The 21573-nt window shown below is 44.7% G+C and overlaps 2 protein-coding genes across 2 annotated transcripts in view; both read left to right on the forward strand.

Moving 5' to 3' along the window:
* LOC139061180 (sericin 1-like) overlaps positions 1-2193 on the forward strand; it is a 38894-nt gene extending 36701 nt beyond the window's left edge. The window contains exon 4 of the mRNA XM_070540831.1: positions 1886-2193. Coding sequence (XP_070396932.1) covers positions 1886-2162 — 277 coding nt within the window. The 3' untranslated portion in view covers positions 2163-2193. The remainder of the gene's footprint in view (positions 1-1885) is intronic.
* A 3692-nt stretch (positions 2194-5885) lies between these two features.
* LOC139046905 (uncharacterized) lies at positions 5886-11806 on the forward strand. Its single transcript, XM_070520833.1, has 4 exons — positions 5886-6037; positions 7696-8051; positions 9080-9282; positions 11485-11806. The coding sequence occupies exons 1-4, from the start codon at positions 5956-5958 to the stop codon at positions 11759-11761; spliced, it is 918 nt and encodes a 305-aa protein (XP_070376934.1). The 5' UTR covers positions 5886-5955; the 3' UTR covers positions 11762-11806.
* Positions 11807-21573: the final 9767 nt, after the last annotated feature.

Raw genomic sequence — 21573 nt, forward strand, 5'->3', positions numbered from 1 at the left:
GTATGACAACCGTTCAAGATGCATCGGAAAATTCACGCTTGAAAACCGACAAGAAAATGCAACTGAACGATACGACGTTCAGCACAACGTTGAAACTTCGGGTACTTTATCTTGTCATTTGCCCTTGCCGATGTTGAAATTGTTTAAGCTGTTCTGTACGCGCGATTTTTGTTTCCTATTCAACAAAATAAAATTGGGAAGACCCCAAAAGGCTATGTCGTATCGTGGCAACTCGCAAAGGTGCATGAAGCAAACGTGAAAATGCACTTAATTTGCTGCGTAGCGTGTCACCGAACGCGTAGAAAACTGCGATTGAAGTTTTTTATTCTCTATTCGCGCACATACCGATTTCGGTAATCCACGTCTCCACGCATTGCACTTGTTGAGCGAGACGCCATTTCCCAAACAAACCGGCGAAATAGCTCTCCTCGCAATTTTGGACGGAAAATCGCATCTATCGCTGCGATGGTGCGACTGTGCGATCAACCGGTTGGTCGCAGCTGAAAATTGGGGGGTCGGCACTGCGGCTGCGATTTTCGTCGCAAGCGACGGCATTCGCACTTCCGGTGCGACAAAGATCGCATCGTGTGAAATAGGCTTCACGCGATCCTCGAGGTCCGGTATGGGAGAACACAGGGAAGGAATATCGCTTGCGGGGGCAAGTGGAGAAAGTGTCTCGCTTTGCAGCGGAGCTCGCCTTCTGAAATAATGGGTTCGCGGCACTGAAATGTTTCTATTTTGGCTATTAATGAGCCGATTTGAAAGAAATATTTCTGCTAGAACGCTCTGTAACAACTTCCAGCGTATGACCGAAATTTGCTGTGGGGCCTGGTGAGGGGCCCTTTAACGTTACGCCTAACATTTTTCGTTCCATCACTCTTTGCGCAGTCCTCAACTTGTTCTCGAGCTTCTTTGCTAGCCTCCAAATTCCTGCCCCATATATTAGCACAAGTAGAATGTAATGACTGCACCCGTTTCCTCTCCAGGATAGCAGTAAGCTCCCGGTCATGACTTGGTAATGCCTGCCATGCGCACTTCAAGCAGTTTTTACTCTCCTGTATATTTTCTCCTCATGATGAGGATCCTCTTAACTGGCCTAGATAGATATGATCCTGCATGGACTATACAGGCTGACTGCCGATCACGAAATCATGTTCTCTTCAGAAGAACATTCATTTGGTCTAGATGGTGCAAACTTGAGCTAGGAAGGAACAGCGCCAACTAAGATGATCACGAGAGGGAGAACGACACGGGACAAGCGCTTGTCCTGTGTCCTTCTCCCTCTCGTGATCGTCTCAGTTGGTGCTGTTCCTTCCTAGTTCGTGTTCTCTTACCAAGCTAGTCAACACTACTTTTCTATTCTGCAGAAGTTATCTCAAATTTTTTTCTCTCAATATATTTGGTGCAAGTGGCGCTCTGTGTGCTTGTCGTCGTCTTCGCGTCGCTTACCTCTAGATATTGCGCTACGTGGAAAAGGGTCCACACAACATTTCGCATATTGTGCTAGCATGCATGTTTGCTCAAAACTTCGGAGCGTGTTTTTTTTTAATTATGGGATTTAACGTGCCAAAACCATTCTCTGATTATGAGGCACGCCGAAGTGGAGGACTCCGGAAATTTCGACCACCTAGGGTTCTTTACCATGCACCTAAATATAAGTACACCGGTGTTGTCGCATTTCGCCCCCATAGAAATGCGACCGCCACGGCCGGGATTCTATCCCGCGACCTCGTGCTCAGCAGCCCAACACCATAGCCACTGAGCAACCACGGCGGGTGCGGAGCACGTTATAGCCTGGAACAATTGCTACTCCCATTGCACCCCCCCCACCCCCCCCCACCCCCACATACAGACACGACGCATGCGCGCTCTTTCTCTGACGCAGGAACCAAGAAGGTGAAAGAAGGTTTCGGGCGTTCGTTAGCGGCATCGCGTCGGGTGAGATCAGCGACCGGCGGAGCGCTCACACGATCCTGGGCAACATCTTCAACTTCTACGGTACGGTCGTCGAGAAAATCATCGCCGTCTGCCGGGGCTTTGCGGGAGGCATCATCAACTTCTACAAGAGGATCTTCCTGGGCCTGGGGAGCGCGATCCACAGGCTTCTGAGGTTGAAGCTGCGACCGCTCCAAGCCGGCATCAACATCATCGCCGGAATCTAGTCGCGGGTGCGCAAATTAAAATTACGACACGTATAGATAGGGAGGAACGCTCTGTTTCTTTTAATAAAATTTCTCCGAAGCCCTAAAATAAAAGAAACAGAGTGCATTCAGTTCTTGGGGTGTGCGAATGGTAGCTTTTGAGATGGAATCGAATGCGAATCAATTAGCGCCAGAGTCGAATCTAACCATTATCAAACATGTTTTGAACAGCTTGCGAATAACGAGCAGCCGTTTTTTTTTACCAGTAACGTAAAACGACGCTCACATGTATGTTGGTATATTCACAGCACTGACAAGTTTCTGTTATTTCAGTGCACATTACGGAGCAATGTATAATGATAGCAGAAATGAATCATTGGGATCTAATAAACAGTCTGTTCACATAGTGAGGACTATTCGTCGAGTTATAATGCTAGTCGTTTATCAGACAAAGTCTGGCTAATAAAGTCTGACAATTGAAAATATCTGAAAGCTATAAAAATAATCGTATTTAAGAACAGAGACTATTCGATTCGAAGAACAAATCGGAACGGACAATATTCGATTTGTTATTCGACAATTTCGTATATTCGTACACTCTTACTCACGTTCCTTATTACTTGCCTTACCTGGCGCCTCGGCCAGTAAAAAGGCCGACTTTGTATTAGAATAAGTTAACACTGGATCACTCGAAATTGCATGCAAGCAGTTTTCGAAGTCGGTTGGTGCGTGCATGCATTTTTGTGCTCAAATAACCGTCATCTGTATTTTAAACTCCAGGTCGCTGAGAAGCCGCCCGCACATATTCAAAAACTTGCACGCTCTAGTGTAGATTACACGCTAGAGTAGTGTATATAGTTATACACACTAGTGTAGAAAAGATCACGTACTCCTGACGCCTGCGGCAGAAAGGCTGTTCAACATCCACCGCCAAGGTCTGTAAGTGGTGGCACTGGCTAACACTCCCGGGGTAAGTTGTAAAAGTAACTCATAAATACCCCAGAAAGTGAATGAGAAGACGGCACTGCGGTAGCTCAATTGGTAGAGCATCGCACACGTAATGCGAAGACGTGGGATCGTGCCCCACCTGCGGCAAGCTGTTTTTTCATCCACTTTCATTTCCATTAATTTATAACTTCTTTATTTCAATTAGCAAGTAAAAGTAACTTCCCCTGTGTTGTCCTAATTCGTGTGTTTGTTTGTTTCTTACGATACGATTAATAAAAAAATGGCTGTGGCTTAGGTAAGGTTAAGCCCAGGATGCGAAGCATACTAGCCTTTGTTTTAGTTGTTGAACCACTGTTTAGCCTGGTGAACTGCTGTTGCTTGGCTATATTTGGTTCGGCTAGACGAAGAAACAACTCATGCATTACTGCTTCGCCTTCAAGAGTGGAACGCGACAGCGTTCCCGTCGACCCGACAAGGGGTGTAAGACAATGGGCTACAGGGCAGCGACTACGCGCCCCGCACTGGACGCGGTGAGCGTCGAGCAAAGCAGCGTTCGGCGCGGCAACGAAATGTGCGCCTGAGCAAGAGACGCACGGCTTAGAAACAGCTCGTTTCTAAGGCAACACCGCATTCACTAGAGGCGCTTTTGTACCGCTTTGCAGCATCGTACTCGTGGCTCAGTGGTAGCGTCTCCGTCCCACACTCCGGAGACCCTGGTTCGATTCCCACCCAGCCCGTCTTGCAAGAGTTGAGCCAAAGCCACTTCTCCTCTGTCGTGACGTCACGGTGTCACGTGATTTCAAGGCGACACCGCCGCGCCTGAGGAGCTGGGTTGAGCTCTCGTAATATGCTTCGCATAAAATCGGCCCTTCGGTTAATGCCCTTTCTTCACGCTCTAGTACGGACGCACACAAGCAGGCACGCTCACAACACATATGCGAGCAATTACCACTGACACGTAGGCACGTTCACAAAAGAATGCGAGCATGAGAGTTTGCGCACGCCAGCGCACCCTTCCTTCTCAACAGACGTAAGTGCTTGTCCACAAAAAAGAAAAAAGAAAAAGAGACATGCGTACATACTAAGACACACGCAGTTCTTACTACCACTGAACGATTTTCGAGGGCTATCTTTCGCTCACCTCGGTCTGCCGTACACCAGAAATGGACGGTTTTCATTTGGCCTTGGGAAACTCCGACACTTACCCCGCATTCTGAAACGGTCGTCGACTCGAAGCTCCTCTTCACTCCATCTTGTTGGGAACACCACCGCCCTTCGACTGATCAAGACACTACGCTTCCACAGACTTACCATGGGTGATTATGAAGCAAAGTTACCACTTCTGTCGTCGGGTGGCGTTGCTATCTACTTCCTTGAGTTGAGGTGCAGTGTCGAGTAAAGGAATATTTTATAGAATACAGGGTTTAGTTGTACAGTAAAATGGTGGTGCTACTCGAGGTATAAACTAGGCAAAGCATACACACAAAATTCGTTCGAACGATGTTTTCAGATGACTCGTTCCGAATAGTCTTGGCCCTTTCACGAATGCTCTTCCCATTTTTTTGGTCGAGGCTATCAATCAACTTGTACACGTTCCATAATATGTGGTGTTCAAAACATTGCAGCCGCGACGTGTTTCCGGTTACTGCAATCGATTCTGGTACCTGCAGCACACAAAAGCATGGTCTTACAGATTTATTGTTTTTTTTTTGGTCCAAAGGAACCATCGCTGAGTGTGCGTTCAAATCCCGATTACATAAACCCGATTACATACACCCAGATCACATAAACCAAGCAACTACATTACTGAAAAAAACGCAAGCAAACATATTGATCAAGTGGGCTAAGTTGGCATTCGCTCAAGCATCGACATCGACTCTGTTTGAAGCTTCAACTGCGGCTTAGGCTTCAGCTAAAACTTGTAAAGAAAAACAGGCCAAGCCACCTACGTACCCAGCTTACGCAGTACCTGTGCTGCTCCTGATTGTAACGCAGCCGCGGACGTAAACGGGCCCAAGGGTGCTATAGGCCGCGGCCATGTTCCTTGAAAGGAAACGATGACGAGCCATTCCACGCGTTCCTAGAAGTGCTGCACCTGTGGTCAAGGCACTTGGTTCCTTTCTCACTCGCTCCTTCTTTTTTTTATTTCGTGACAGGACCTGATTTGCGACGGTCGTCTGAGAGCTGCTAGTTGGCCAGGGAGCATGTATTGCCCCGCGAGACCCACGCTGTCAAACAGAGTTCGACGCAGTGGTAAGGTAGCAATTAAAGCTTATGCGGGAAACTAGCGCTCGTGCTCATTAGAGATATAACGAAGTTGTACCATTCTGATAACCGTAAATCCATCTAAGGTTTTGTCCTATCCGATGATAAACACAGGAGATACGACACAGAACTTCCGTTTGTTACCCGCTTTACTTCAACAACTCTGGAAGGCCGATTTGTCCCGCCTAGTGTTTTGTTCGAAAGTTTGACCCCGCCGGCCTAAGTCGAACGCTACTGTAACGAGAAGTGTGTACGGACAACACAGCGAACAGTGATGTTCGGAGGCGGAGCAGTGCAGCAGTTGAATGCTTTCGATGTTCTAACTGTCTGAACCTTGGACTTCAGCTCATCGCCCGATTGCACCGAACTATTGACAATGGGTCATTCGAAGGCGGCTCAGGTACGTCCCAGTTCGCTCTGCCGCAACCACGTCGCTCATTTTCTTTCCTTTTTTCTTTTGTAAGAAATACAAGAAGCGGGATGTAAAGTGTGGGTGGAAAGAAGGTTATGAAGCGGAGAGACGAGAAAGAATAGGAAAGAAAGCGAAAGAATCCCGCATTCCCAACCGCGCTAGTAAAATTCACACTCTTGAGCCAGAAGCATGCCGGTGCCAGGACTTCCAATATGGCTGTCTACTCTGACTTTCTGTGGTGCAGTTGCCATTTTGCAATCCCACGTATCTGGTAAGAGTTTATCGATGCAAAGAAGGCTGACTGCTTTCGAACAGCAGAACTATTAACGCCTGAACCGCTCAGTGCGTCGTTTCAACACCTAGTTCGCAGGGACAATTTGCTGCTGTATTAAAACGGTAGTCCCCATGTTGTCATTATAGAATAATAATGCGTCCGTTGCGTTTGCAAGAATAACAATAATAATTTATTAATTTGGATTTATTCATGCGTTCCTCGATGTAATGTACTTGTGGTCAAGACACTTCGTTCCTTTCTCACTTGCTCCTTTCTTTTGCTCATGAAAACTGACAAGGGGTGCCCATAACGTAAAGCTATTCCAGACTTTTCTATTATAATTCTGGAATCGGAGCCCTGCGATTGGTCAAAAACTTTTTTGAACCGCCCCTACTTCGCCTCTTTCTCAAGCGACGTCACAAAAACCGCGATGACTCCTCGTGTGGTATAACGCGTACAGACTGACTATGCATCATTGGACCGAACAAAAGAAATATAGTTATTTCTGATTCGACGGCTTTTTCACAATTAGCCCTCGGCTATTTGTCAAAAGATTTAAGGCTGCACCCACTTCTCCCGCCTGTCAAACCGCGAAAACTCACCGCGTCAAAGTGACATGTACGCGTTCAAGATGCATTAATACGCCGAACAAAACTGAATTTTTCTCTGGATAGTCACAGGCTGCCCCTTTCCGAAAGGAATAAAAGATGGCTGCTGCCGATCGCTCAGGCACTGTCTACTCGCATGTGCCGGAGAGCATGGGTTTATTTGCGTAGAATAAAACTTTTTGCGTGGCCGTGTAACGTTTTCGAGCACTTTCGGTACGTTTGCGACCTCGTTCTGCAAACTCTAGTTTACCGAGGATCAGTTTTAGCATTATTCTTAAGCTTCCGTTGCATGCCGTCGCAATTTGCAACCAGCCACCGCAAGCTAAGTAAGGGAAAGTGGACCAGCCACAGACGCCGGCACCACCCTCTTCATCCGGTTATCGATTTTTACTGCACTGGCTTGGCACCATCGAGTCCCTCTCCACTTGAGTATGCTCCTAGCCTCTTGTGAGCCAATTAGATGAGACCAGCCGCTCACTGTAGGCAATGTTATTCGCTTTTAATGTAAACAAAAATGACCGCTTTTAAACAAAGGAGTGTGTTTGATTGGTCTGTTAGGACAACCCTGCGGGTCACCACCTGATGCTTGCGTCGGCGGTTACACAAATTTGGCGTCGGGAGATTAGAATAGAATCATATTGGTATAGTTTTATGTTGTAGGGCCCGAGGACCATCTATTGAATTTGAACAAACAAGGGACTAAAGAATAGATGTGCCTAGTACCTCAGCGCTTTCCCGAAACAAACAGCCCCTTGCGTAGTTCACAATTTGTCTTGATTTTAAATACAGATCCTGGTAACACGTTGAATACAATCCGGATGTAACGCTGTCTTTGTACCTTGGCCGTTGCAAGCGCGAAATCTTGGACGAACGTAACGCGGTATTTGTCGTAAGGACTCAGATTTCAAGGTATGAATTCTGTAATCGTTATTCTTAAACTATTAAAAACCATGTTGTTTGTACAGGGTGTCAAAGAAAGAGCTAAACCGCAAGCTGAAAATAGGCTTTCGGACGTAAGATGTAGCGAACATATTCTCTGACTTTCAGCCAACAGCATGCAGCTCCCCATCAGCTCCTCTGCCAGCGCGAACGACAAATCATCAGATGGACAACTGAACCAAAGAAGCCTGGGTATCAAGACAACCTTCGGCAACTCGGAATCATCTATTATAAGTATAGGTAGCGCACCACGGGAATTCCCGTTACTGCCTGGCTCGGGCATTAAACCATCTGTATACGGCACGGGTTCTACTATAATACAAACGGGTGGGCTACCGCAACGGCCTGCAGTTATTCCCACCGGGATCAGAGGAGGTCAAACCATCATGCAATCAGATGCCTTTCGAAAGGTATTCTGGCAACAGCCAGGCATCAGCCCCATCGGCACCAACGTAGGAATTAAGGTATATCCTCACGTTTCATTACTTTCCATACCCTCGTTCTTAAGATACGGAACACATGTGAAGCTTCAAAATTATAGCTTCGGCTTTCATGACTTGTACTGCAATATGCCAATCATGGTGCTCTCTTTGAGTCATCTAAGTTGCGAGCTTTGCAGGCTAATCACCGTTGTTAACGATATATCAGCAAATTATCTTGCACTACTTTATCCTGTCACCATTCGGACTCCAAGCCTCTTCAAATATATGTATGTCACTTCCTTCGGTACGTGGGATGCGTCGTGCGTTGTAAGTCGTCTCTCTTTTTGGTTTTCGTCTTCCGTTGCAATCGTTGAATCACTTGACGTCACAAATGCTTACGTACGACTCTTACACTTACTTCTTACATCGTCGCTTTGGTTTACTTACTTGGTTAACGAATCGCGAAGTACTTCCAAAATGCGCGTGTTGTAGGCGATCAATTTGGCGCATGGAATGGTTTGCTGTCGCTGTCGGCTACAAAAACATGAAGCATATGCTTCCACCCCTACTACGAATGAGTTCACAAATCAATTATTCAATGAAGCAATCAATCAATTATTCAAACAATCATTCACTCTCCCAGCAATACCTTGTTACAAGGCGTAAAGTAATATCTAACGCTATTGGCCAAAATCAGCACGAATATCAGGCGAATGCTTGATGATGAGCCAACGTTAGTCAACTAACACGCAAAAAACAAAAGGACAGCAGAAAAGACGCTGACAAAGCGTTTTGTCTGCGTCTTTTCAACCGTCCCTGTGTATTTATGCACTGATAGGCTAACATGGCGCGCCAAGAAACCCACACTAAGGTTAATTCAAGTGGGCCCAAGTTCACCACTAACCGTAGCAGGCCTCTATCTCATACTTTATCTGTTTTACCCAAGAATTACTGAGTAATTAGACCGCTTATCTAGTCGCCTGGCTGAATTTCTTGCTTGAGCTCGTGGAATAACACATTTCAAGTATGTTCCGGTAATCTGTGCGACCAATCGGCGATCTGAGCGACAGATACTGCGCGGAGAGGCTCCGATGATCCGCGTCATCGAGGCAAAGATTCACGAAGGACGCGAGATGGAGCGAAACCTGACGGCCATCCGCATCGCCATCCTCCGAGAGCTGTCCGGCGCCAAGGGCATTGGAGTCATCCGGCGCTTCCAGATCCGGCGGCGACTGCGAGAGCTCGACGTGCGCCTCAACGAACTACACCGAAAGTGAGTATCGATGGGAAGCCTAAGGCTGGCGCGCAATCATTACCCTCCTTCAGGATTTGAAACTACGGGAAAAAAATATCGGTGAATCTCACGCATATGTTGCAATCGGTTACAAGTGAAGCCATCGTTGATGTTTACTGAATGCTGTGACTTATTTTTCTTCAGTTTCAATGTAGCTCAACCCTTCTCGTTCAGTGAACGCTCTTGTGAGATTTCGTTCACTTAACTTCTTTAATCACACTGGTCTATTTACATAGCCCACTCATTTTTCATTTCTTTGTGTACGACTTTAACTCCTTTGTCGCCAACTTCTTCAATATTATGGAGCTCGTCGCCCCTCGCTTAATGCATGTTAATGCATGCTTAATGCAAATGTTGTGCCGCTTAGTCCTTTCTACCTACTCCGGTTTTTTTGCCCCCTCCTCCACTTGCCTCTTGTTCTACCTGTCTATTCGTGCAGACGCTCAGAGGTCGAAGTTGCTGCATTATGGGCAAGAAAGCTGCATGCAGCTCTCGCAAAGCGTGGGGAGAGGCGACAAAGAAAGGTTCGCTTTAAAAGAGAGACAGAGAGAAGTAAAGGCAGTGAGGTCCGCGTGAGGCCTTGACCTGTTGGCCACAGAAACCCACATGGGCTAGGTCCCGTGGATTTATGTGCAGTCTCCGGGGCCGAATTCAGAGACCTTTTCATACGTGAGTTTTCCCCGCAATTAGCAGGCCACCAGTGCTAACGTTGTGCGTGTCCCAATTCTGGCCAGCATCGGAGACAGTCTGCGTACACAGCCAAGGGGACTGCTTCGAGCCGTAGTAATGAACCGCGTCTGGGACCCTTTAGAAGGCGATGAAGAAAAAATAAAACCCTCTGCGACGTGACGTCATCTCGCGACGACCAGAAAAATTTAAGGAAAGCGTGCATCGTTTATATTATTTTAATTATTTTGTGAAAAACATGACGTTACCTACGTTAAGCGCACAAGAAAGCGTGGCTACGTTTTCTTGTACGCAGACAACCTCCCCGTCGAGTTTGTAAGCTTCCGTCTCGGCCGCCATCTTGTTTGGACAGCAACGTAGTCTGCATCGTTTTTGACTTCGATGCTAGCTTCACGAAGCTGTCGTCTTTATGAATCAGAAGGAGATTTAAGATGACCGCTGTCCGCTTATGCGTCTGCATTACCGTCCACGGCGAGCATAGGAACACAGGCATTATGTCAAACATCGCGATAAGCTGGCATCTGTTCGTAAAAAGACCTTTAGTGTAAGGACGTTTTTGTGAGTACAGATTCTGGTGTTTTCTCGAATTTGTAATCCACATTTCACTCTTATATCGTTCTATACAGACGCGCTTACTCAGTTATGAAGGAAATGACTTACTACTGCGTCCTTCATTACGCTATTGCAAGTGACAACATTCTTACAACCTCGCTAGTAAATACTTCTGTAACAGCTCGATCATTCCACTTCACTGAGCTCGTATTCCCCCCCCCCCCAAAAAAAAAAAAAAATCACTCACGCTAGAGTTGTTCGTAAGACCAAATTCCACCCAATCCTGAAGCTGGAGATATGATTATCGAAAACGGCTGCCCAATGGAAAGAGCACTTACCGAAGAAAAGCTTTGTGAATTTGGCACCTGATTTCAGACTGACGCCATCCTACATGCGGGCAGGATGCTCTATTCCGCCCAAAATAAGTAAATAAATAAATAAATAAATAAATAAATAAATAAATTGTGTCTGTCACTTCTGTGATTTCAGCCAGTCATACTAGTGGTGTTTCTTGTTCGTATATAACAGCTAGTACAATGTATACTAATTCCCCATAATATTAACTGCTTATTACGTGCTAAGACTGTTGACAGCAGCTGCTAATACCAGTTACCACCGCTGCTCTTAATACGAACACTGACAGAAGCGGCAAATTATATTGATTTCTATCGCTTGTGCCATTAAGTCTTTCTACTCTCTGTACTGCCAGCACTTCTATACTTATACCTATGCTACCCACTAGTTGTGATTGGAAGCTTAATCAATTTCAGCTCGCCTATGCTTCTCAGAAAGGAGGGGACAGGAACAGAGAGATCGAGCATAGCGTTTTTTTTTGTACAGACATTCATCGGCAAGGCAGTTTACCGATGTTGAGACGAAGGCCACGCAGTTCTTTCGGTTTGTCATTCGGAGACACGGAAACGCAAATCTCTTCCGGCACAGGAACCAAGAGGCCGAGCAGAAGTTCCGGGCGTTCATCGGAGGCGTCGCATCGGGCAAGATCCGCGACCGACGGCAAGCACGATCCATCCTGGACAAAATCTACCACTTCTGCGGAACCGTGGTCGCGAAGCTCGTCTTCGTCTGCCGGGGACTCGCCGGCGGACTCATCAACCTGTGCAAGGGCATCATCTTGGGCCTGGCCAACGTGATCCACGGAATTCTGGGCCTGAAGCTGCGTCCTCTAGAAGCCGGCGTCAACGTGGTCGCTGGAATCTAGTCAGTCCCGCCGTGATCGCAATAAATTTATGTTCATCGCAAGCAAGCGTGGTGCGCTGGGCCATTGTGCATTGCTTCACTTCCTCTCCAGCTACTGGAACTCACGTCGAATCGACCTACAGGCGTTTCAATTGGAGAACCATCTCCAAGCGACACACGAGCGTCTGCAGTAACTCTGTGTGTCAGATATGGCAAGTACAGGTCTTCCTCGTAGGAAAAGCTACGCATATATTGGAGAAGTATTCTCACTGCGGTAGCTCCGATTTTCAGCCTGAGGTCAATAACACATATGGGTATGTGCAGCCGTTGAAGTCCTTGTCTAGTGCACAGGGAAGCTGTGGGGCTGCCACCTGCCACAAGCCGCATTGTTTAGAAAATTAGCGGCGACCCACTGGCAGGCGGTGTAACACTTTGAAAGGACGTTTGTTAACGCCGACTTCTCCAGATTGGGAGTCTTTATGGAGAGATAAAAACTTTATTGTAATGGCAAAGATTTTTGTGGAGAGAAGAGTGCCTTAAGCTTGTTCCTATCACTGTATTGAAGATTCTTGATACATTCGACGGACGCTGCCGATCAGGCAAAGATCAATCAATCAATCAATCAATCAATCAATCAATCAATCAATCAATCAATCAATCAATCAATCAATCAATCAATCAATCAATCAATCAAATATTTGTCGTTAGGCCTATAAAACTTGAGGACACCTCCGTGAGGAAATAAAAGAAAAGATGAATGTATAATGCGTGGATGAGATGATCAGATTATGAATACATAGTACGTGCCGTGACATGCGCTTTTATTCTACCAGTTTCAAAAGAAAACATTCCACTCATCGTGGATTTGTTGTCAGATTTCGCAACAAGGTCGCACTTTATGGTCCACATCATTCAATAAGAATTTGCCATCTTCGCTTGCTTCGTTATTCAAAAAACAAAAAAAGACAAAGGAAACACAAACAACAACGAATGCCCAGTTAGTTATTAATTAAGCGAAATGCATGCAGCTGATTCAGGGACTACTACTGCTCCCTGCCACTGATGCCTGTCAGTCCCTCTCAGCCACGGAGTCACTATGGTATTACCGGCAAACGACCAGTGCTTATGACGTGGTTAGCAAATTCATAGGCATAAGATGCAATCGCCCGACTCAAAACATATGTAACTTGTTATCACTGCCTATGAATATCGCCCTGCGGTGGACATGGAATAGGCGGACGTTAACGGTGATATTGATGACAACATTGATTACGTAATAATTATGACGTTATCTACGATTGAGACACTCCAGGCATGGTTTTTTTTGAAGCAATAACTAATGATGGCTACTGCGACGATCTCCTCATTTGATGTTAAATATTCTGAAAACAAGATCAAGCAGAACCGAAGATTAAATCCGTGCTCTACTTGCTGCAATCGACTGCCTCCAGAGAAGTGAAGTTAAACAAATTGTTTACAATTCTGACAATGCATGAGTCACCACGATTTTCATGGCGCTGGAGCTAAAGGCGAAATATCGTACGCCTGAAACCTAATTAAAAATTTAAATAATTGAATTTTACGTGCTGAAACCACGATCTGATTATGAGGCATGCCGTAGTGGGGGACTCCGACAACCTGGGGTTCTTTAACGGCACCTAAATCTAAATACACGAGTGTTTTGGTATTTTGACCCCATCGAAATGCGGCCGCCATAGACGGGATTCGATTCCGCGACCTCGTGCTTTAGAGTGCAACACCATAGCCACTAAGCAACCACGGCGGGTACGCCTAAAACCCCCCCTAGCATATTACTAAAGCTCGTATCTCTCTACCATACGCCTGATTGGGCTCCTATAGGCCCACGAGCACTACGATAGAATACCTGAATCTTCGATTGTGGTTAAAGTACTGAGAAAAAGAGAACTCTGATTTTGACCTACGCCTAAAAGCCAACGCGGCATCCAATATTGAGAAAGTGAAGATAGAAACAACAACAACAACAACAACAACAACAACAACGACGACGACGACGACGACGACGACGACAACGACGACAACAACGACGACAACGACGACGACAACGACGACAACAACAACAACAAAGAAAAGCAGTGTCACGGTATTCTTTTTACACGAAGATTTGCAATGTCGTTGTAGCACAGTGCTTATGACCTTAATGGCTCCGTACTTAGCGTGATCTAACCAGAGCAAGTGTCTCAGCCTTACTCTTTCATTTACCAAGAATCCTAGCATGAAAACGGTAAGTGGATAAAAAAACGAAAGCACGAAGAAAAAGCGGCGAGTCTAAGTGTTTGCGAGAAAAGAAAGCCTTTTTTTTTTTCACTCGCATTCTTTGCTTGCGTTATTCTGCGCTTTCGAGGTCGGCGGCGCAAACATGGCGGCTGACGAAGTATCAAATCAGCCGATCAAGCGAGCACGTAACGAACTCGAGCTCAGGCGCGACGTGCCCCTCTGTCACCTGAAAGCTGTACCCCGACTGATACCGTTGCGCGCGTTGTTAGCCTTGGCAGCTAAAGAGACATAGCCCGCGCACCATAACTTGTACCCCGCACTCGAGCATTTCCGAAAAATACGCTCCGACGCGTTACGTCTAACGAGCTGCCAGATTCGGGACACTTTCTGTCGGTGATTATTGTGCGAACTTGGATAAAGCTGTAGACTGGAGGTCAATGGAGCAACGCATCGAGTGCGTCCGATAAGTCACATTACCTCTCGTTATGACATTGAAAGCATTCGCAAAAGAGTCAGTGACTTCGAACTCACATCATTATTAATCAAGACAATAAGGAAGCGATATGCAACGAGTCCCCCGCCCCCTCCCCCAAACACATGCCTTAAACGCATATACAATTAAGTTGCAACATGGCGCAAGAGATTTAAAAAATTGTGATGTTTGTGGTGCATAAACATATCTTTATTATACATTGCATAGGATGAAAGTAAACAATCGCACGCAATGCCATTAGTTGCACAGCTTTTGTACCAATCCATTCAAATTTTCCTTGATATTTACTCCAGCATTTGCATTTGGATCTACATAATTGTTTCAGAGTCTTTGTTTAAGGTTCTAATTTCTGTCATATCTAAAAATATGGAGTCGATTGCACCGATAGTGATTTTAGTACCTTGCTGACTGCTCCAATTGTGAAGCACATTTCAAAATAATGAGGGTATCTTCTGAAGTACTCAGTCTTCTGGGTTGTGCTTTTGCACAAATAGAAGCGATTGGTAGTCATTGTAGAAGCTGAAAACAAATTGTATCATTACAATAAAATGCAACTGCTGCGTATGAAAGCCATTGCTTTATGAATGCAATACAGTGATATAGATACTGGTACATCAACTGTTGCAACTCTTTACCCTAGTTATCCTTGCAAGATTTGACACATAACTAATCTCTCGAGTACATGTCAAAATCTGTACTTCCCTTGCTGCCAATTACTAAAATTGTGACAGCTGCAGTTACTCAATACATCATGAAATTCTTCTTGGGAAACTTAAACAACGGAAACGAGCAGCGCAATTACAAGCTTTTCAGTGTTCATTTGCTGCACCGAAGGCAACCACCTGTCAACGCAGATAACTCACCACAAGACACGCGACTGTGAAGTGCAACACACTCCCAACTTCCTTAGCAAGCATCGTGGTCCAGAACATTGGACAAGCTTTTGTGAGCGACGAAAGTGTTTCAAGGAGTATACTAGTGCTCATGAGTACTCATGTAATCTAAGTGAGCTGGCGTTCGCCCTGCTCTTGAGTGTTTCCGATCTCGACTGAGCGCAAACGAAACGTGTCTAAAGAAGACCGACTGTTGCTGTTCCTGAAGAAACTGAAATTTGGCATCAGCTACAAAGCTCTAGCTACCTTGTTGAGCATTAGTAAAACTTCAGTCTCACGGCATTTTAAAAGTGTCCTCAAAACCTTGAAATTTGCTACAGAGCAATAGATTTTTCTACCTCCACTTAGAGTTATCCTGGCTACCATGCCAGGTTGTTTTAAGGCACATTATCCGGACTGCTCAATGATAATTGACTGCCCAGGAATTCGCACTGAGCAGTCACCAACTGTTCAGAAGTAGAGGACTCTTTACCCGCAATACAAAAGCGGGTGTACTTCGAAATTCCTTCTTATGGTTATATCCTGTCGGTTTATTTGTATCCACTCAGATGAATATGGGGGAAGTGTATCCGACACACACAGTACAGTCGATTCTGGTCACCTTGTTGTGAAGCTTTCGATAACGAAAAATTATTCCTAGTCTTGGGATCGAATCCACAACGCCTTTCTGAAGAAGTCAATTTTCTATCTGTTAACCAGGAAGCCAGCAGATCGTAGAGGAAGCCGAATTAACTGAAAAATCAAAACACATGTACACTGAATATTGCAGTTCATTTCTGCGGAAAATACTCCTGGTGAGGCCTAATAAATGAAAAAAAATTCAGTCGCCAAACGAGAACCATCTTTCTTCAATTACTAAGCTTTCTAAAAAAAATATATCAGTTTCTTCTGTAGCATTGTCGTACAGTTGGGTGGGCGGCAGTTCTCTTTCAACCATTATCATCACCCTATTATTATGTCTATACTGTACGACGAAGGCATCTCCCAGCTATCTTCTATTATCCCTCTCTTGCACTAGTTGATTCGAAGCCTGGATGCAAATTTTACAACATCACACCGCCTAGCTCTAGGTCGTCCTTGTCTGCGGTGTAACTGTAACTTGTAATTTCTGTAATTCTGTAATTTCGCACCATGTACCTATTACATGGTGTGCACAGCTACATTTTCTTTCTGTCTCACAGGGTTATGCGTAGCATTTCTTTTTCGTTCCATCACTAGCCATCATTTCAGTTGCTGCGAGTTGTTTCTGCACCGCCATTTTCGTGCTTAGTTTTACAGCGTAAGCTGTTATGGGGGCTCATTCCAATAGCCGTCTCGGTCGTCGATGGTGTACGCCACCACCGGTGTCCGTAGCAGCTATTGACAGGAATGAGAGAAGAGACACCCACTTCCCGCCGAGATCGAACCCGGACACTGCATGGGAGTCAGCTACTCTACCATCACGTAACGCCAGCGCTTGCTAGCTGCAGCGAAAACATGCCTTATACATGCGTCCTAGCGCACGAGTCACTCACACTATGAGAGATACGCACTGCTTAGCGTCAATACGTGCACACTTTGCACTGCAGTTGCATATTGTTGTACTAGCTGGCATGCCATGCACCAGTTTCATAGGTAGCGATACAAGGTACACAGACAAGTTACAAGGAAGAAAAAGAAGTTTAAGAGATGTATACAAAAATGCTAGAATGAAAAATGGGTACAGCATACCTGAATAAATCAAGCGGACTACCGGACTATTAGTCACCTCTCCGCTTAAAAAGGGGGTGCAAAAAATCACCACCACCACCTGTCTGTCTGTACAGTTTCGCAACAGAATTTTTGGTGTCCAGCAGTTCTGAACTCTTGATTTCGCAGTTATTCCTTCTTAATTTCATTGACTCGCTTTGATTTACTTTGTATGTACATTCCACCGTGTGTCGCTTAATATTTCTATTATTTTGGATCTGAATTAGGGTATTCTATTTGTACAATAAGAAGTTGTATGTGCGCTATCAGAATGAATTTAATTGCCAACAACTTCAAAACAAGATCGGTAGGTCTTGTTCTGTCTTAAGGTCACCTGCATTTTTAATAAGCTTAATTCACTGCAAAAAGTGCACTTGGAACTGCTCCATGTTTAGAAACTGGCAGGAGTACGCTCACACGTTGCTCTTTGTAAATACACGTAACAGGTGTTATGACCTGTTGTTTTCCGTTCGCATGTCAAATTTACGGGGACGGTACATCACTATTCACGGATTTTGTCTGCAGCACGTTTCAAGATGCGTACCTTTGGACAGTAAAAACGAATTTCAATGGCTGATACTTTCGTTGAGCAACTGCTCTAGTCGAAGAGCGTACACCGGCCTTGCTTGAATTCTTTCACCGGTGTTCACACATTTAAGACATTAGAAAGATGAACCCACTCTTAATCGGCCAATAAAAGTTGACACATGTGGACATTTTAGAATCACTCTTTATTGTTCCCACTTACTTTCACAAGCATGAATATGTGGGCACAGTTTTCTTTGACCATGTAAAAGCAAAAGGTGTTGCCTCAGACCAGAAATTTCGGTGCGCACACTTCCACATGCTATCGGTAGCCTCGCAAATTTTCTAATACTTATTACACGCACATGTGCACGTAAAATGTTGATAAGTGTAAGAATGCTTTACTAGGAAATACGCAAGTGAAACGCAAAAGCTAGAGGATCACAGTATGCATAATTAGACTTGACAAAAAATAATTGTTTGCACAATAAGATACTCGTCTGCTTGAGTCCGTTAAAGAATAAATACACCAACTTAACATGAGTGACGAGATGCATGCATACAGAAGGTTAAGATGAGCATTCACCTCAGTCTACCGAGAATACCATTGAATAAAAAAGACAGTGTAGTGCCACATATCTCTGACCATGGTGACTTGTATCACAGGAGGCTTACATGATGTATGGATGATAAAAATTTGCTGTGAAATGTACATGTGGACAGGTATAAACAAGTAAACAATACAACTGATCTCTAATATTAGCTGTACAATATGAAACTACTAGCCCTTTATGGAGTAATCAAGTTACCTAGAGCCTTTATGTAGTGTGATATCTCGGGTATCCGTGGTTCTTGTCTAGGCGGTGCTGTAAGTCACTGTAAAAATATACCTGCTTTTAGGCTTTAGCCAGAGACTGTTCTTGTAATAGCATTAGCAAATCTTGCTATTTTAAGTCGGTTGGGTTAATTTTACCAATAGACAGTAAGCATTGCAACAGACTTGCGACAGCATAACTAAAGCATTGCGATAGACATAACTGTTTGGAAGAGAACAAGAATTGTAATGCTGGTCTTCCCACCGTCTTGGCTGTGTTGCAGCTCCCTGTAGCGAGCTTGTAAATATATTTTATCTCTCTAACCGTGGCATGTTGCAAGAGTATATGTTTAAGCTGCCCACAAAGTGCAGTAACTCAGTGGCTAAGGTGTGCAGCTGCTGAGCACAAAGTCATGGGTGTGATTCACTGATAGCAGCAAAGAGCTCATGCTATAAGGTGCACTATATTTGGACGTAAATAACGTGAGCCAGGACTCTCTGTCTTTTGGGATAAGAAAAATAACTGCACACATAACGCCAAGTGATTACAGAGGGAAAAATAGCAAACAACGTACAAAATATGGTGCCCGCTAAGGTCATTGTTACTATACACTACCGTGGCAAAATAAGGTGAAAGGGTGAGCGCAGGCATCATTTACTCATCACCGTTAACGTCTTAGTTATATCGGCAAGAGCAACTTCAGCCTCCATTTTGCAAAAGTTGTTGAACAGGCAGCACTGCAGAAAGGTCTGCGGCATAATCAAACACGGCTTCGTGCACGTTAGCGATTGCCAGGGCACTAGTAGTTGAGCTCAGTGAAGTTTGAAGAGCCCGGGAAAATCAAGAAAACAAAAGAAATTTGTTACATTCACTTTGTGAACCTGAGTGTTTTGCCAGGTGCGTTCCGAGGCCAACAATTTCGAGAAAAATGTCTGACGTTATATTCACAGAAATACAGTATGATATAGCTGCCAGGAGGCCACGGGTCACTTGTACTAGTCTTTATACTGTACTGTCTCTTTAACGTCTGTTTCCTGCCCGAACTCCCTACCCCGAAATATTCCACCTTTAGTAAATGTGGTAGAAGTATCTGATGTTCTTTAAATAAAATGAAATGCATTCTACTTGTATACGAAGCACTGGAAAACCCTAGTCAATAAATAAAGTATCACTCTGGAGTGGGACATCTTTCATGTTACTAACTTTGCTGCCTTACAAGTTCACGCAAAATCCACTGAAAGTAATATAGTTCGAGAGTTGGAATAACTTCTGAAGGAAGGTCTCATCCCTACAGACAAGCATGGTCACGTTCTGCTTGTTTGGAAACACAAAAAAGAAACACTGCTTTGCATTAAGCAGATACATCAAAATCCGGATCTGTGTGTAATATGTATGTGATTTTCTTAGTATGGGGCTTCCATCAACATGATGCACATAGTCAATGACGCTGTGGCCTGAATCATCAAAAATCCCTCTGTCTACGCATTTATATGGGCACTTGATCTCCAGCAAGCATGCCTCGCCAGAGAGAGGAAAATTCCATCAGGGCTGTTGTGGATGAAGCTGTAGGACCACCTCAAATGCCATTTGTTTTGCTTACTTGCGTTACGCAGGAAAAAATTGTTGCACAGATTATTTCTTTACCCGTTACTTATTTAAATATTGTCAACACTTCCTCACGTTTTCTTATGGTGACAGAAAAATGGGTAATAGACTATATGTTTTTATAACATTTGTCGAATTTGATGGAGATGCACGAAAGAAGCAGGACTAGTTGGTTATCTATCACGAGGTGCACAGTGCGACAAAGGACTAAAAGGCAAGACGAAGACAAGCGCTTGTCTCTCTCCTTCCTTTCCGGTCCACTGTCACACCATGCACATCAGCATAAAAGCTGACAATGTACTTTGACAAGTTGTGAGTTCACCTAAAGGCTGCCTGGGAACATATGCAGCAGGGTACAAAGCGACACGTACAGCAACAATAAACATTGTGTCGTTGAAAATGGTTGCAATGGTTGTGTTATATTTTTATTTGTCATCACAAAGTAGGTTGTACTTAGCTGTTAAGATAAAACGCAAGTGCTCACTTCTGTCACCGTAGCACCACGCTGTTGCTCAAAGTCTTTCCTGGCCATCGGCTCCACACGTATTCCTAATATAGAAAACATACATGTAATTTATATTACTTAGATCCAAGACTCTTAAAACATACCATATGTTGATGAAGGGTAAAACGAAGGACACCGACCACTTGAATGAATACAAGAAAAGACGTTTCGGCTCCCCTTACCGGAGCCTTGTTCACAATGAAATCAAGGATGCGCGATGCAATGTTTATATGACTTTAAAATCTGACGTAAGCAGCGCGTGTAGATGGGGGGGAGGGTTCCGTCATTCTGGTTGAGGGTGCTATCTGTCATTTGGATTGGGAAGGATTCCAAGTGGTGTCTTGAAGTCAAGTTTCTTTCTTTTTCTAATATCTTGGCGTTATCCCAATCAACCCTGTAGCCCAAGTCATCTGCATGTTCTGCCAAGGCGTCTGATGCGATTTTTTTTCTTTTTCCTATCGTTGACATGCTGCTTCAACCGATGTTCGAAATCGCCTGTCTCGCCGATATATACGCAGTCGCAGTCTTCACATGTAATCTCGTAGACTATGCCAGGAAACTTTTTCTTTCGAAGCTTGCCTTTCACGTTTACCAGACGTTTCGACTCCCGTCAGGGGAGCCGAAAAGTTTTTTCTTGTATTCATTCAAGTGGTACGTGTCCTTTGTTTTACCCTTCTTCATGATGCATCCCGACCAGACGGGCTTCCGTCAAAACCTCGACTTCATACCATATGTGGTAGCATCGAATGAAACAAAAAGTTGGACTTGAAGAGGCTGTGTAGGATCTCTTTGGGGCCTCTGCGGGTGCGCAAAATAGTATGAGCTGCTGTGCTGCTGATGCGCACTTTACGTTCATTGTGCCACCTGCATAGACGTATATATACAACATAAACATAACGAAAAGATGATGTCAGAAATATACATATGTAATGCTTTTTGAACCATTGTTACCTCGGATGACTTGGCTGTCCAGCAGTCAGAAGGCAGAGCTCGTTAACTCACTGCATACAACAA

Source organism: Dermacentor albipictus, chromosome 6 (genome assembly GCF_038994185.2).
Source record: "Dermacentor albipictus isolate Rhodes 1998 colony chromosome 6, USDA_Dalb.pri_finalv2, whole genome shotgun sequence".
Lineage (NCBI taxonomy): Eukaryota > Metazoa > Arthropoda > Arachnida > Ixodida > Ixodidae > Dermacentor > Dermacentor albipictus.

Coding starts and splice junctions, on each gene's coding strand:
- LOC139046905 (XM_070520833.1), top strand. CDS start 5,956: ATGCCGGTGCCAGGACTTCCAATATGGCTGTCTACTCTGACTTTCTGT. Junction 8,052..9,079: donor GCACCAACGTAGGAATTAAG/GTATATCCTCAC, acceptor TCTGAGCGACAG/ATACTGCGCGGAGAGGCTCC. Junction 9,283..11,484: donor CTCAACGAACTACACCGAAA/GTGAGTATCGAT, acceptor CTTCCGGCACAG/GAACCAAGAGGCCGAGCAGA.